Source organism: Sciurus vulgaris, assembly GCF_902686455.1.
Source record: "Sciurus vulgaris genome assembly, chromosome: 5".
Taxonomy (NCBI): Eukaryota; Metazoa; Chordata; class Mammalia; order Rodentia; family Sciuridae; genus Sciurus; species Sciurus vulgaris.
Genome location: NC_136465.1, coordinates 143,929,576 through 143,947,472, shown reverse-complemented (window position 1 = coordinate 143,947,472; position 17,897 = coordinate 143,929,576). Strand labels below are relative to the sequence as shown.

Genomic DNA, 17,897 nt, shown 5'->3' with positions numbered 1-17,897 from the left:
GTTTAAGTATGAGTAACCTGATAATCACAAGATCCCCCTCAGTCAATTTGATTCCTGCCAGGCAGCAGGTTATGGAAAATTGAGCCGAGTGATGTAATATGCACCCCAGACATGGTGTTATGAGAACAGCATAGACGATTTCAATGAGACTCATTATTTATTCATCACAAGGTCCAATTTGGGTGTCATTTTCACTGACAATATATTGAGTTAACTGGTTGAAATTCAGTGCTGATAGTGCTGAATGTAAAAAAGGACTCTTTTAAATTTTTTTTCTGTCTTCCTGTATGAAAGACTACAAAACAAAGAGGGATTTTGTACTTGTGGCCATTCACACTCATATTTGAACATTGTTCAGCAATGCTGGAAGAATGGACATGGAAGAAAGCCCTTAAGGACTCCCTGCTTTTCTCATTAGGGATATATAATAAATATCAAATATTACTGAGTAAAAAGCAAAATAATACTTATCTTGAGAAAATAAATGCTTTTTTTAATACTAAAATATGAGATATACACCAGTATGAGGCATACTCACTGAATGTGATATAAACTTCAACTCCTGAGTCTAGTTTCTCAGCTTCATTAGGGAAGAAACCCTCCCTCAGGTTTCTGGAAGGACAGAGGTTAGAGACCCTCCTTCTGTCCAAAGAAACAAGTTGGAGCAAGGTTGCACATTCCTAGACTCCTCCTGTGGTCCAGCCAAAGTTCAAATACATGTAAAACCTAGGTACTGTCGCCCAACATTTTGGGGGTCCACAATATGCCTTAAAATGATCTCCTATCATTACACACATTAGCAGGTCTCAATCTACCTTTCCTGATTCATTCTCCTCCGTAAACTTCATGCACCCTATCAGGCTGCTGAAACCACTGCCTAGGAGTGAAGATTTAGCTCAGGGGTACAGCATGTGCTTAGCAAGCATGAAGACCAAGATTTAATTCCCAGCATGAGAAAAGTAAATAAATAAGTAAAACCACTTTTCAATGGTCCCTAGTAACACCCGTGAGTTTCTGCTCATTCTGTAATAACATCCAGTTTCTGGCTTGTCTCATTCATTGTAAATGTTTGTATCTATTTTTCACTTCCCTGCTCTAGAAAGTGTTTCTTCAACCAACTCAGTAGAAAGCATCTTCCCCTTTCTCTAAACACCTCTGGTACTCCCAATGACTCCCTCACCTCCCCCACCTCTTTCCAGCATGAATATCGTTTCTGTATTTTACATGCACAATCGCATCTTCACACTACTCCAATAAAGTCTTTCAGAGAAGATTATTGTCAATCCATCTTTGAATTCCCACACCATCCAATACAGTGCCTGATACAAAGAGGAATTTCATCCTTAAGGACAGTGATGCACGCCTGCAATCCCAGCCACTCTGAAGGTTGAGGCAGAGGATCCGAAGTTACTGGTCAGCCCGCACAACTTAGTAAGACCCTATCTCAAACTAAAAAATGAAAAAGGACTGGGGATGTAACTCAGTGGTAAAGTGCTCCTGGGTTCTATCCCTGGAACAAAAAGGGAAAAAACAAAGATGAATTTTTCTTTTTAAAATAATTTGTGAATAGATCACTATGTCAAGTATGAAGTCTCTACTGCAAGCACAACAGAAGCTTGCGAAGGTAATCAGCTTCCCATTTTACTCAACTTGAACCTAAACTACAACTAGACTATGGAATCATCTTAAATCAGTTGAGCAGAGGGGCCAACCTTATTAATCTTTGACTTTTTGAATTGTAAAATATTTTTGAACCTCGGCTTTATTTGTGTTACTATCTGGTTAGCACTGTTGGCAGCTGTTCAAAGTTTTATAGTACTACAGGTCATGAATATTAAATGCTACAACAGTTTACTGGGAGGAAATCCAAATTCATTTTTAAATGCATGACAAATAGCCCAACAGTTTCAATAAGTCTATGAAATACTGAGATCAGAATCAGGTATCCTGCTCCATCTAGGTTCTTATAAGTCAAGGGTAAGGGTAGAGGAAAGGAAAGGAAAGGAAATTCATAAGGAAATAGAGTGGCACAGATGTTAATTAAAGAAAATCAGAAACACCAAATAAGACTGTATTTCACTCAGTGCAATTGAAATGAGGGCCACAACTTGAGCAAAATCACAACCTAGTCTAGAAACAAAAAGGGACAGAGCCAGAAATGATAAAAGATTCCATCATTTGCCAAGTCCAGCAGTTAAGCAAATAAAAAGGACATGGAGAGCCAACACGCAAATAGGCCATGCATCTCCCTTCTGCTCTTCAGTACACAAAAGAGTCAGACATACACAAGCACTATGTATACTATCTTTGGTGTTCAGCTAGTGATGAATCCAAATCCTATAACACAACAAACTCTTACCTTTGAAAATTATTCTCAAGACAAACCTCCCAAATGGCTTGGCAGTATGGGTCATTTGTTAGGTTTGACTCTGAATACTACATTTGAATACAGAAACAAGCTTAAATAATACCTAAGAATAATAAACTTCATTGACTATGGGTACCCTCCATAATCTACATCTTTTTTGGCATTAAAACGAAAAAAGTTACTTTGAGAAACACATGACTCATTCTTCAAATGAAGCAATGCCTCCCATTGTCCTGTATAGGAACTTAGTCTTCTTATCTTGTTCATGTGAAATACAGCCACCAAATTTATAAGATAATGCACATCTTGGAAGTAATTACAGTAGAACAAACGTCATCATCATTAGAGAAATTCTCAAAAGATCAAACTGAAAAGGGCTCCATGTTTCCAAATCAAAAGCTAGTATCAGAATTACTACAAAGACCTTCTGATTCCTTTTTTTCTTTGTTTTTACATTTTTCTACCTGTAACTGAATAAATGATTATGAGGCTAAAAAGGGGGGGGGGGGATTTTTTTAAAAAAGATGTTTCCACATTAAAACAGTTAACAGATGTTTTACAAGCACAGAAAATGGCTACTAGACAAGCAATGACTGACTCGGGATAAGAAAAGTATTGTTTTTATTGATTTTATTACCAAAATACATCCTAGGTCCTAGGATAATGGGAGGCTTATTTAAAAAACAAATTGTGGGTAGATTAAAAAGTTCGGTATTTTTTATCAAGACTATTTTAAGTAAGTAATTCAAGGATCCTCTCCCTACCCCTTATTTTTGACCATATGAGACTAAGTAAGTGAAAGTAATATAAGGAATGCTAAAACAATCATTTGGTGAGAGGTCAAGAAAATTTATTTTTCTAACGTGTGTCTTCCAATCTCACCTTCCAGACCTCATTAGCCCAGGAAGGAAATTCTCACTGTGTAAAGGAAGAATACAAGGATTCACTTTACCCTTACAGTCACGTACTTTAAAAAGCTAAGTCTTAAGTGTGAATTAAATAATTTACTAAGTACCTACTATGTGCTAGCTGTTGTACAAGAGGCCAAAGATAACATAAGAAGCACATGAAACAGATCCCAAGGCTAACAGCTAAGAATATTTTAAAACACTGATTTTTTTTTCACACACTTTTCTGAAGGTTTTGTGTTTAATGTTTTCTGACAAATCTAACTACTGAAAAAATTATAGTCTGTCAGTATTCAACCATATTATTTCATACGTCATATTCTCTCAATAAGCATTTGTTAAGTTAAATGTGTTAACATTTTTAGTATACTGAGAACAGTGCCTGGCGGGTATAAACACTCCAAGTATTCATTAAATACTGAATAAAATATCCACATCTACTGTATGTTGGGTACTTAGTATTTCTCTCATACTTTACCAAAGAAAAATATAACTTCCAACATTTCCTATGCAGAAGAGTAAAAGCCGTATAGACAATATATGTATCTTTTATAACAAGTGCTGGTGTCAAAATCCCACCATATTAAAGATCTCGTCTTGCTCCCAAAGGGTTTGTTTTTAATTAGTAACCAATATTTAAAGATAGACTTAAAAATATAAAGATAGAAAATGTCTCAGAAGAATTTAGATTTCTCTCTTCTTAAAGAAATCTTCCAAGCTCTGTCACACAGAAACCTGCATTTCTTTATGCAATAACAAGAGATGAGAAGACAGTAGTACCAGGACTTGATCTCTAGTTCCCCAGAGTTCCTTCTGCCTGGCCCTGGCAGACATTTGAATTTGGGGACCAGGATATAATTATAAAAGTTACAAAACGAGAACCACCAACATTATGAAGAAAGAGGCTCAGTATTCTTACTTTGATAAAAATATTAATGATTAAACTGTAAAGATGAAGACCCCTGACTGATCCTAAAAATTCCCAGATTTAAGAGGACCACTATTTTTTAAAATAATTTTTTAGTTGTTGATGGAGCTTTTTTTTTTAATATATATTTATATGCAGTGCTGAGAATCAAACCCAGTGTCTCACTCATGCTAGGCAAGTGCTCTGCCACTAAGCCATAACTCCAGTCGCAAGAGGATCACTACTTTTAATGAGTTCTCTAATTTGCATAACAGAGTTGAACATCTGCACACTGGGGTTTTCTGTCCATGTATGTTATATTTTCATAGGGTAAGGAAGTTTATGACAATTGGCGATGCAGAGCTGACTGGTGAGATTTAAAATGATTCTTCTTTTCAGACTAAAACACACCCTCTAATGTCTTTCAATCCACTTCTATTAGAAAGAATCTCTTTTCATTCACCCTAGGCATAAAACCCATATATTTTACATACAGAATATGGGGATTTCTGTAACTTCCTATGCTAGCTCTGTAGTGTTTGCAAGCCTCACAGTCATGAGATCATCTGTGAAAGCCTGTGCTTAAGTCTGCATCCATAAGCTTCAACTGGATTCCTAAGCAGTCCTTTTTTCATACTCTGTCAAATCACTCTATGGTTTTTGTTTGTTCATTTTGGGGGTATCTGGGAATTGAACCCAGGGGTAGTGGTAGAGCTACCACTGAGCTATATCTCCAGCCCTTTTTACATTTCTAAGACAGGGGCTTGCTAAATTGTGCAGATTGACCTCAAATTTGCAGTCCTCCTGCTGCAGCCTCCTGTGTTGCTGGGATTACAGACATTCACCACCAAACTAGCTTCAAACAAATGTATATTTAAAGACAACTAGAAGTTTATCTTCTGGTCTTGACTTTCTTAGGGTAAAGTCTTATAATATACATCACTGTTTCTTCTTTCTCTCTAATGATATGTATCAGGTGCCTTCCATGTACCCAGCATTCCAGGTCACACCGAACACCTCACAAATCATATCATCATCAGAACAACTTCAGGACAACATAACTGTCTCCATTTCCAGATGAAGAAGCAGATAGATAATGCAACCAGCCCAAGGTTACTCAGCCCTTATGAGCTAAGATATTTCCTTTCTACCATGCAGTCATCTGAGAATACATCTATCTGTTCATCTCCACACCTCAGGGTACATATAGTAAAAAGATGACCAGACAGTCTCCAATCCTAGTATTCTACCCTTTCTTGGGTGACCTTCACCTCAACTGGAAATGAGGTGAATTGCAAAATGATCTCTATGATTCCTTCCAGATTCACAAAATCTATTATCCCAATGACCTTATTAAGCACAGTGGCCCAAAAGCTAAGAATGACAAAGAGCTAAGATAGGACAGTAACTAGCAGATGAGGGGTCATGCTGTCCCCAATGATATCACAGCTGTTTTCTGGTCTGTAAGCAGCAGCTGCCAGAATTCTGGGCAAGTATCCATCTGGAAACATCTCAGGACCCTGAACCCTCAATAGAATTAAGTCCCTTCCATAAAACAGGGGACTTCACACACTCTACTCTTAAGATTCCTCTGCTACTGGTATTTCTCATTTTTATCAGGCAGCAGTGACATGAGTTAAGGTTTCTAGATAAAATAAAGAATGCCCAAATAAATTTTAATTTTAGATAAACAGATAATTTTCTAAGTATGGCCCAATGATTGCCTGGAACTTTCTTACAGTAAGGAACTCTACAGTAAACAACTCAGCCCTTAAAAATATGCTTCGAAAACTGAAAACATCTCAGAGAACTTCAAAGGTCCTAAAAGCAAGTCCTAAATTAACATATCAAAATAATGAGATGGTAAAATGGAAATGGTGCATAAGAAACCACAATGTATCATAGGCTAGCAACATGAGGTCCTAAAAGCTTCTGAGCATGCATCCTCAAAGAGAATGAGGACAAGGATCATACGCCATACTTTTTCTATTTGAATCCCTAAAAAGATTGTTATTGTTGATGATATCATTTTAGAGGAAAAAAAATGATTACTCTTTCTAAATATCCTTGAAAGAATTACAACTGATTTGAAATTAAGAACTTGGCTTTTAAACCATATGTTGTTTTCCAGCATCAAACTCTACCCAGAGTTTTCTTTAAAGATTTGGTGTTTAATTGAAATTACAAAGGAATGTCATTAAGCCCTTGATACTTGAGTTCTAAGTGAAAAGGTTATGCCTCCCACAGAGCAAAAGCACAGCCAGAATTACACTGCCTACCAAGTGAAAGAAATAGCAATTAAAAATAAATAAATGTTTTGGCTTTTGTTTCTCCCACTTTAAAAAAAAAAAAAAAATTTTTTTTTTTCTTCCCAATTCAATTTTAAGGACAAGTTGGGAACTGGAGGAAAAAGTAATCGAAACTAGGAAAACTTGAGAGCTTTCTCAAGCAAGAATCTAAAACATAATTCCTTGCTGGCTGGGCACAGTGGCAGTCCCAGCTACAGAGGAGGTGGAAGTAGGAAGAACATTTGAGCCACTAGTTCAAAACCAGCCTGGAAAACACAGAACTAGTCTTCTCCCAAACAAAAACATATTCCTCACTTGTGTCCAAAAGGAAGGTGGGAACTTGCCTAAAACATGGCTGAAGTTTTCAACCCCTGGCCCTGTTCAGTGTTTACCCCTAAAGTCGAACCAAGGTGAGTTTTTTGAATAAAGGAAGATTGAGGAGGTAGGAAGGTAGGCAGTTTCAAGAGATACCTTGTCCTGCCAGAGTCTCCCTCTAATGCAGTAGCAAAAACAGTTCAATCTCTAAGCATGTAGGTTCCTAAGCCACTTCTGTGACCCTGAAACAGCACAGCATTTTGAAACCACTAAGGAAATACGGAAGAACAAATGTAAAACCCTGAGGCAAAGGTCTTAATAGGCCTCAGGACAAAACTTAAAAATAACCACTTTCTGTTTTGACTCTTCTATTCTTATACACTTTGAGAAAGGTGAATATGAGTCATTATTTAAGAATTTGACTTCTCAGTACACTAGAGAACAGTTGTTTTCCAAACTCAGGAAAAGTAATACTAACAAATGAGGGAGGATTTCCCCTGTATACCCTATAGCATCTAGCTCAATTATCAGCTATGTTATTTTTACAAATATACATTATAGGTGATTTATTGGATTATAGAGAATTTGGCAAAAACAGTGAATTAAAATCAATAAAGATACATATTCATTTCAAGGCAAAATTATTTCTTTTACCACTTTTGAAATCATGAAAATAAGAAACCCGAGAAATAAAACAAGCAGTGACTGAAACCTTGCTTAGTAGAGGAAGGTCAAAAAGGACACTTCCACTTACTGAAGATCAAAAAGGAACTTATTTTAAATTCCACTTGAAGAGGAACAAATTTGCTTTTTAAATGGTGGCAAAGGACCAAGCAAGCAGATTACTCAGTAATCCAATGCCCGAGAGCCAACAATCACTTACTTTGTAAATGGCAGGTAGGATCTGTTTCATTTTCAGCCTGTGAAAGACAAAGACATCATAAACTGCTGAAACCGCGAGAACAGTCACTCCTTGTTCCTTCCACAACATGCTGCATCCTGCACACAGTCCTGTCCCCAGGAACCAGCCCCAAGTGCTGGCTGAGCAGCCTCTCGTAGAACAGTGTTTAATGTAGCAGAGCAAGGAGAGGAGAAAGAAGAGACTGGCCCCAACATCGGCCCGTCCCACGATTCCAGCCACCGCCTCTGTGTGAATGGGGTGGGAGGCGAACATCAAGCCAGCCATGAAGGTCCAGTATCCATCACCAAGGAGGATCTTGGAGAAGCTTGTGAAGAGACCAGTGACAGCCGCATGCAACAGGACATTGACAAGGTGGTAGCTCCAGGGATTCAACCCTCCAATGGCATGGTTCAGACGAAAAGAAAGAGTGCAGAGTGGTCGGTAGGACTTGTGGCTGCCACTGTGAGTCAGAAGAGTCCCCCAAAAATCATTGTAGAAAATGTGGGTCCATGGAGTTTCTGGGAGAAGGTCCTGATTAGTCTTGATAGCACGGCTAAAAAACAAAATGTTAAGAAAAAACAAATGTAAAATGCAAAAATAAGAAAAAAAAAAAAAAGAAATACTATGACATTGCTAAGATACTGCCTTCCTTGGAAACTTGATTATTACGTGGTTTTAGGTGGGATTCCAAGTACATATGGGTGAATTTGAATCCTCCCATTAATGCTGACTAACACCACAATTAGGGCTACATTTCTTTTCCTGGAAAGCTTTCTTCCTTGTTGGAATGCAAACACCTTTGAGGAATAAAGACAGGGTTTCTATCAGTGATTTCAGCCTTAGTGTGGCCATTGCCAAACAATTTCTCTGAAAATCACATAGCATACTGTCTGAAAATGGAGATTCCTGGCTCCAGGCTGACATGAGGCATTAAGATTAAGTCTGGGATAATTCTGGTTTAGGGAATGCACAAAGAACCAGGATTAGCCCCTAGTAAATAAAAAAAGAAATTTAATTCTAGATAGAATAATAGTACCCAGGGCATATTTGTGTATATGAGAAATATACACAAATCACCTGGGCATCTTATTAAATGGCAGGTTCAGACTCAGTAGAGAAGCCAGAGATTCCACATTTGTAAGGAAATTTCAGGTGATGCTGCTGCTGCTGCTGCTGCTGCGTCTCTGGATCACACAGAGTAGCAAGAGCCCACAGAGCTGGAGCGAACAGGCAGAATGGCTCTCCCCCATGCCATTCGCTTCCTTCAGCATTCTAGAGTAATTTCCTGCTTCTGAGCTCTCATGGGATTTACTGTGTATATTATGGCACTTCACTGTCACCTGATTTAAGAATTAATAGTGCCAGGCTTGCATGCCCTGTATTTCCAAGCAAACTTCAAGAAGGAAGGACCTACTATTTGCTGAGCACTTGGTATCTACAAAGCACTGTATTGATCTCCTTTGCTCCATCTGTCATCTAAACTTTAGAACACATGAGGGCACATGAGAAGATAGACATAAACTGCAAAAAGGTTAATAGCCACATCCATTTGAATGGGTATTTGAAAGAAAATTTAACTATCACATCAGTGGTGGATTTTATAGATATTTTCTCAGAATGACACTGTCAAAATTTAAAAGTCAATGTGAAGGCAAATATGAAAGAAATAACAGTGCTTTGTATATGGATAAACTCTACATGCTGATGATGTCATGTAAACCACTCAGTTCAGAAGATCCCTATGCCATTACAGTTTCCAGTGAATAGGTGGCACCCAGAGTACCTATATGACCCAAAAGAGGCATATGAGCTAAAAGGCAGGATTATAAAGCTGCAGAACTAGAAAACTGCCTCCTCTGACATCAGGGCTTCTTAAGGAAGTTTAGGTCTTCATGTAGCTGAAGAACATGTGGTGGGAAGCTGCCCTAAGGACAATTACCTCCAATTCCTTCACCAGGTCCACCACCTGTTATGAGGCAGGTGTGATCAAAGGAACTTTCATATGAATATGACCAAATTTCAGGCTGGAAAAGCCCTGGATTTGAGAGGAAACATTCCTAAGCTCCAGCTCTGTAATTTACTGCCTGACTTCAAAAAGCAAGAAAACACAACAGAGATCCAAACAGATTAAGAAACATATCCCATCCAAAGTGACACAGCCAACGGAAATGGAGTTAGTATTCCAGTTAGGATGAAATGACTGGACAATCTCTAAATTGCATCTCAACTAACTTCTCTGAGCTTCAGTTTCTGTAATATCAGTTTTACCTTGAAATCACTTAACACTTGTAATTGTTCCTCTGTCCTCTATGTAGAGATGCAGAGAATATTGTTTGTATTTTGGAGACCTCAGTGCAAATAATATCTATGCTCTATTGTCTGCTTATTAATACTATACAATAATATATAATGCATAATCTATAAAATGTCCCTTATTAAAATCCACTTAGCCCATAACTTATAAAATTAAATGCACTTGGGGGTTATAATTAAAAAACAAACTGATGATTATTTACTATGTGCCAAATAGGATATGGGTCCTTTTACATATATTATCCATTTATGAAAACTATCACCTTTTCTACATGCTCAAATAATAAAGCAGAAGATCTGGTAAAAACAGGTCCTAAAAATTACTCTATGTGGTATAGTTTACTGTTTCCCAATATCTAGTCTCTCTTTTTTTCCTCATTAATAGAATTTCAGGTTATACCTGGACACATGGTCATCTGACATACTTCCTTTGATGCTAAAAGTAGTCATGTGGCTTTTGGCTACTACTTCCAGAAAACGTCCTTAAAAGGAAAACCTTAACCTTTGCCTTATCCCCTACCTCATTCTTGCTATGTGGAGCACACATGTAATAGCTGAGTTCCAGCAGCCATTTTGGCCCATAAAGTGTTCTTAGGGATAGAAATCATGCACAGCAGAGCAGCACAGTAAAAAGGAAGGAAACTGAGTCCCAGTCAAAGTAGACTACTAGTATACAATAGTATACTAGCTGTAGACTAACAACCTCCCAATTACCTGAGAATGAGAAATAAATAGCTACCTTTTTAAAACTGCAATATTTTGAGTGTTAACTAGAAGAGGTGATCCTAGTCATAAGTGAAATCCTTTGTTAACAGAAGACTGATTACATCACAGAGGATTGATTTTCCTATTTGATTTTGATTTTTCAAATCTCCGTGTATTGACTGTGTATTAAATGAATTTCCATATAAATTGCCTTTTAAAATATTAGAAACAGATGTTTTTCTGGATCCATTAAATTAAAACACCCTGCTATGACATTCATCAAGAGTCTAACCCAGAAGTAATTGCTTAAGACTTGATAGGTTATAATTAAAATTTAAAAGAAATATGAAAAACTGCCAAACTGCCAAACAGTGTTGTCACAGAGAGAGCTGAATCCAAGTAATTCAGAATGAAAACCCACTGGCTTCTTCTAGAAATAAACCTAGACTTCCTCTAATGTCAACGTAGAAAGCCTTCCTACCAGAGCCAGGGCAGTGGACTGCTCTGTGGCAAAGCTTCTGAGACAAGGCTTTTCCTAGCACTGAGAGGACAACTGGGAAGAAGGCACAGTTCACTTGGGACAGTACTGCACCTTTTCAGGGGCAGATCCAGAATAGATGGAGAACTGTCTTTCCTGCACCAGTTTTTCTACTACATGCTTTTAGTTCAAGGCCAGAACCAAATCTGTAAAGACTTTCAGAGAAGGAAAAAAAAAAAAAAACTAAAGTCTGTTCAGAGCTGCTGGAATGTCTTATTTTATAGCAAAAGACTGAGTAACCTGTAGCAGCCACAAGACATACTACATCAAACTCTCATGAAATGAGGGTTTCAAACCTAAGAACAAAATGGATAAATTGCAAGATTTCATTACAAGAAAGAAAACTTTGAAGAACGGCCCAAAATTTACAATGTAGAAAAACATTTAAAGGACAACAAGCACTGTCAATAAAACAAAATGGAAGAAAAAGGGAACACGTCACCCATGTTCCAAACACACTTAAGGGAGACTGTGCATGATAGAACCCTCTAATGGGTGTTATCTGCCTCAGCATGTTTTTATTTAACCAATGAATATTATGGCAAAAGAACACAGAATAATACTAAATGGTATTGGGCTTTAGTATATTTCATGTCACAAGTTAGTGATAAGGGATACATTAAACCACCGTTCAACTTTGGACTAAGAAAGATCTTGACCAAATGAGTCTCAGTATAATCTGCCTGCGAAATGAGAAGTAAAGGTAGTTATTCGACAGTGAGCATAATAGATTTTGATCCATTTGCATTTTCTTCTGTGAGTCCAAAATGGAAACAGTGAAACCTCTTCAGTTCTGCTATTTGGCAGCTAATGAAACACCTTAGCACAAAACAAAATTTCATGCTGATATAGTCTCTGAGTGTTCTTGGTGAGTTGGTGCTGAAAATTCAGAAAGACACTAAAGAAGGAGGAAATTCTCCACTCTGGGAAAGGTGGAGAAAAATCAGAGCAGCAGATGTGAAAAAGAAACAATCGCAGGCAGAGTCCTCCGGGGAACATGGGACTCAGAGACTGTCTTTTGAAGAACAGTCTCTCAAGTCTTCAAGGAGGTCTTAACCTGTTTCCAGTTGTGTTCATTTGTGGCTCTTTTGTTTTGCTGCCTTGTGATTTTTCCTTTAGGAAATGTTGACAAAGGCCAGCGCTGTTGTAAAGCTGATGGATGATGTGACACTGCCATCCAAACCGTCCTTGTGTGTGCATTTCTCACTGCTATTGTTTCTGTCCCTTGACCTTTTCAGTCACAAGCGCCCACATAAATGATGACCACTAGTCCTTCAGAGCAGGAGGGATGCTTAGATGCTTCAAACATCAAATGGTACACGGCTCTGAGGCACTTCTGATTGTTCGACTTGAAAGCTATATAAAGGCCAAACCTTAAACTAAAACAAAGTAAAAAACACACATTTTTTTTTTTGCCATGGGTTGAAATTTGTTTTATAAGAAAAAGGGTCTTCATTAACCTGTCCCACCTTGGTGCTACCCAAATGTGCTTATCCAAACTCAAGCCCAAAAGCACAATGAAGATTTTTAGAGTCAAATGGACACACACAGGGTGAGAGGGTGGGCACACAGAATTCCTTTGCCTCTGGTACCTTGATCTCCTCGTCTGTAAAATAAAGATAACTGTACTTGTTCTGTAAAATAAGTGAGGGCAAATGAGAAGGTAAACAAAAAGGAGATTACAGTGTGTAATGCAGTGAATGTGTAACACAACATATGTAACACATATTAGCTATTGTTATTGTCTATGCCATTGACAACTACAATGGAACCTAGCCATCAATCCATCAAAGTCAATGGTACTGCTTTCTCACAAACTTACAGGTTTCAAAATCATGGTCATGAAAAAAAAAAATTATGTGTGTGTGTGTATATATATATATTTATATTTTTATATATATATATATATATATTTTTTTTTTTTTTTTAATTTGTACCAGGGATAGAACCCAGGGGCACTTAACTACTTAACCACTGAGCCACATCCCCAGCTTTTTAATTTTTTCTTTTTAATTTTGAGACAGGGTCTAGTAAAGTTGCTTAGAGCCTCACTAAGTTGCTGAGGCTCGTCTCGAACTTATAATACTCCTTCCCATTACTCCGAAGTCACTGAGATTACAGGCATGCACCACCATGCTCAGCTGGTCAAGAATATTTAACTTAAGATTACTTTAAGTTTTAATGACACTTTCAAAGCAAGATAATAACCATTTACAAAGTGTCCCCTTTGGTCTTTTAATACAGGTTTCTCATTCTCTCTTTTGGGTGACCTCTATCCTAACTCTGCTTGCCAGCATTTGGTCACATTTCTCAGCCCAAATACAGGTGTTTCTCTCTTGGTTCTACCAGCACCCTTTCCACCTTGAGGTTTTTGTCTCCAACAATTGCAACAGGGAATGACTTCTTCCACACCTCGAGCCTAGATGTTGTTCATGAGCCCTTACTGCCTAGCTGGTATCTACACTGAAAGAAAGGGTAAGGGAATCCTAGTTCTTCTACTAATACCATGTGTGTTACCTTTAGCTGCTCTAATTTAACTCCACTTCCTTACCTATGGTGTACAGATAATAACAACTTGTCTCACACAAGGTTCTGTTAAAAAGCAAATGAGGAAATGTTAATTTATGGGTTTGAAATTTACACAGCCTTGTGCAATGGACACTTGCTATTTTGCAAGTATAAGAATCCTGATTTTTCTTTAGAGAAGAGCCCACATTTACTCTCAGTCCACATGGGAAGACCTTGCCACCTTATGAAAGGTCATATGACAAAGTTGATAAGTGTACCGTATCACCCCATCTCCATCCGTGGCCACACAACGGACTTACAGTCAAGTCAGGCTAATCGGAGTCAATATGACACTAATATCTACTGAGAAGCAACATATTTTTTTCTGAGAATAAGAGGGAATCCTAGGGCTATTGGAGGATTCCCTGAAGACAATGTCTATCTGAGAGTAAAGCCAAGGTAACAAAAAGCCAGAGACGACTCCTAGTGTAGCTGGATCCAGTCATCTGAGGCTCATACTGTGTCAATAAATGCTGTTAATCATAAACTAGCTTGAGTTGCTGTTCTGACATGATACCCAGTAAACTATATAATACCATGTCATCATCATATAACATTAGTAGTTGTTTTCCTAAGCTTAAAAAGTCTGAATCCAAACCAATTTTTACCACAATCTATCTCCTTCTAATTCAATCCCCACATTAACTACCATCATTAAGTACCATCATTATTCTACCACTGAAATCAAGATTGTATGTGAGCTGTAAGAACTCCTTCTCCCCCCACCCTATTTTTTTTTATTTATATGGAGAATTAAACCCAAGGACACTTAACCACTGAGCTACATCCCAGTCCTTTTTATTTTTGAGAGAGGGTCATGCTAAGATGCTAAGGCTCACCTCGACTTGGGATCCTCCTGCCTCAGCCTACTGACTCACTGAGATTATAGGTGTGCACTGTTTCTTTTCTCTTACTTCTATTTTTAAACTGGTTAAAGATGTTTAAAAGTTTCTCAGGATATCAGAAAATCTAACTCCGAGGTTTCCCTTGGAATTGCTTCTAACTTATCTTTTTGCTACCCTCAGGCAGGCATTCATTATTTTCTGTCTGTATTGCTTAGCACGCTCATTGCAATTGCCTGATCATTTTTCTCTTGCCTTCTTTACACTACAGGTCCCTTTAGGAAAGGAATTATGTCTTCCTCCCAGTGTCTAATGCATCTTAAGCATGTAATAAATATTGTTAAACTGAACTGAATGGCTATCCCTGCTTGCTTTAGTTCTCACTTTGATCCATTAAGCATGCTATGGATGGAAAAAGTTCTTGAAATATAACACCAACTCTACCCCCTGCCTCAAAATTCCCTTATCACGCCCTATTTCTTTTCATAATAAATACCCTTCAAAGACCAGCATTCACTGCCTCCCTCTTTAGGACTTCCAGGTCAATCTTTAATTACTTACACAAATGCATCCTAATGTCAGCCAAGTTTCCCAGCCTCTCTGCCTTGGCTCAAACCATTTCTTTCCTCCAGGTTAGCCTGGATTGTTGTTCTTCAACTGCTATCTTTCTATTTGTGCTTTAACACCCACCTTCAAGTTCATTTGCAAACTACTATCTCCCCAAAGCCTTTCCTAAGTAATTATTGCAGAATATGTTTGACTTTACTCACACATTCCCATAAACAATGCTGACTTCATACTACACATACCAGGGATCTCGAATGGGATGATGTGTGAAAGAGATTTCAGGAGGATGAGGAAGCAACCAAGGCTCTCAGGAGCAGCATACAGATGTTTTTAACATTCCTGCTTTCATCCCCTATTGAAAATTATTGCCCAATGAAAAGACTGACTCTTTTGTAAGAAAATTATTCATTCACCCATTTATTCATCCATTCAATAATGAGCTAGGACTGCTGAGGACACTGCAGATAGAATGGTTAGCAGAGTAGATTTCCTGACTTTGAGAAACATTCAGCCTGGTAGAAGAGGCAAATAAGTATACAGGAAATGTCACAATGAGATGATAAATACCATCCTAACACAAATGTTACTGCTACAGGAAAACAGAAGGCAGACACTGAATGTCAAGAGTTCCCCAAGAATGTGCACCTACATCCGAGGAAGGAGTTAAATGAAGGAGTAGGCAATTGTGAATATGTTTCTAGACCAATAGTCACTATTCTCAAAGACCATGGAAGTGGGGAAAATGAAGTTTGAAAATACACCAAACTATCTTGACTGGAAAGACATTTGAGGGATGGAAGAACATGAATGACTGGAGTTACTGTGCTGGGTACCATTGTCATGGGATGGAGAAAGATTTGGCAGGACATGAATCTTCCCCAGTGATCTTCAGGTTTGATTCATTTATGGACTTCTTGGGATTTCTTTACCATTCCTATACTGCTAACTCCTTAGAAATAGAAAGAAAACCTAACACACAGTAGGCACCAGGTACATATTTGATGAACTGAATTCTAATTAGAGATGATTGATGCTGACAAGCTGCATTCACATTCTGTAAAAATTCTAGATTGTTTCAAGTATGTAGGGAATTATCACTTGCATCTAAAAGTAGTTCACTCACTCTGGGCACTAACCTCTGCCCACACTATGATAATTAACTGTGAAAAACCATCAGGTTAATTGGCTTACCCAAATGTCTTTGGCACTCATTTGCCACTTAACCTATAATCCCTTCATTAGAGTACCTCTTTAGGGATAAGCCATTATATTGAGAAAGCTCCAGTTAATATGTAAATACTTGGCTAATAGCTTAAGGGAATGGAGGAAAATACAGTAACATCTTAAGCTTGTCTTAATTTTGGGATAAGCAATGTATTACCGATTCCTACAGGTGGGGCAAATACATTTTAGAGCTGGGTGCTAGGCTTTTGGGGTAGAGTTGTTTCCAGATCTTGGAGGCAAAAGAAGGCACAAGGCTTTATGTGTGTATCTATCACACCTATAACACCTTGCTGAATTTGCCTGCTTCCATCTTGATCTCTTCCAACTAGATTGTAAACCGTTCAAGGGCAGAAATGATGACTTCATAAGCAACTGGCACTTAATAAATTGTCACTGTCTGGATGTTGAATGAAAAGAGATCACAAGAAGTAACAAAGGGCCAGTTGTCAGTCAAACATCCAAGTTTACCCAGAGTAAACTGCCTGTGTAGTGAAAAGGTAAACCTAAGAATGCTAATAAGCTTTGCAACCAAAGGAATGTTTTTAATGGATCCTTCTTCCATCCCTCTGGGAGTTTTTCCCATAAGCAATAAAAGAGTTTTATGAACTACACTGTACAACAATCCTTCCCTATCCCTCACCACTTTCCTGAGAGCAAGAAAAATAAACTTCTGGTTTAAAGATGACCCTGGCACAGCTGAACAAAGCCTCCAAGCTTTGGAGATTCACTCTCCTAGAACTTCCCTGGGTGAGGCAGCTCCTTTCTTAGCCCGAGAATTTTCTACTCTCTCCTCTTACTGGGAGAATAAAGGGAGAGAGAAATAAAAATTTTTAGTACTCAGATAAAGCAATGTTGATGCATTTTCAAACTTTCTGCAGGAACTATCCAAAGAAAAACTGTTAAGTGTCCCTGAAAACTAATAATCCATGTACAAGAAAACTTATTTACATCTATAACTTCAGTTATCTGCAGATATTTTTAAATGTTATTTATGTGAAAGCATTCACAAGATAAAATCAAAAATAGCATGAAAATATCAGGAATACCATGCTCCAAGCATTTAGCTTCACAGACTAAAAGAATCCTCCACCTCGATACTCATTCCTTGACCAACTTGAAAGATTTTTCAAATCACTGCAATTTGCACAATGAAAATTATTATTTCTACAGAACTATTTGGTCATTATGTCCATACCATGTTTTCCTAACACAACAAAATACAGCATACTTCACAGCTTCCCACTGTTCTACCCTGAATCAGTATCAGCTTAAAAGCTTAATGAAATTTTTTTCCTAATTTTCTAGACCTGAAATTAATAACAACCACTAGGAGGGGCATTATGAAGCTTTCTCACTGTCTAATTAAATCAAGTATATGCACCACTTTAATAAATGATACAATTTATGAATTTGTCAGTCTTGTGGGTTCTCATAAATCTGTAACTATATAGAA

At 37.8% G+C, this 17,897-nt stretch overlaps 1 protein-coding gene across 3 annotated transcripts in view; it reads right to left on the bottom strand.

The window, feature by feature from the left end:
• The window catches only part of TMTC2 (transmembrane O-mannosyltransferase targeting cadherins 2), a 458,982-nt gene that overhangs the window by 217,299 nt on the left and 223,786 nt on the right, over positions 1-17,897 (bottom strand). For all 3 annotated transcript variants that reach the window (XM_079143057.1, XM_079143058.1, XM_079143056.1), the window contains one exon: positions 7,670-8,240. In XM_079143057.1, coding sequence (XP_078999183.1) covers positions 7,670-8,240 — 571 coding nt within the window. The remainder of the gene's footprint in view (positions 1-7,669; positions 8,241-17,897) is intronic.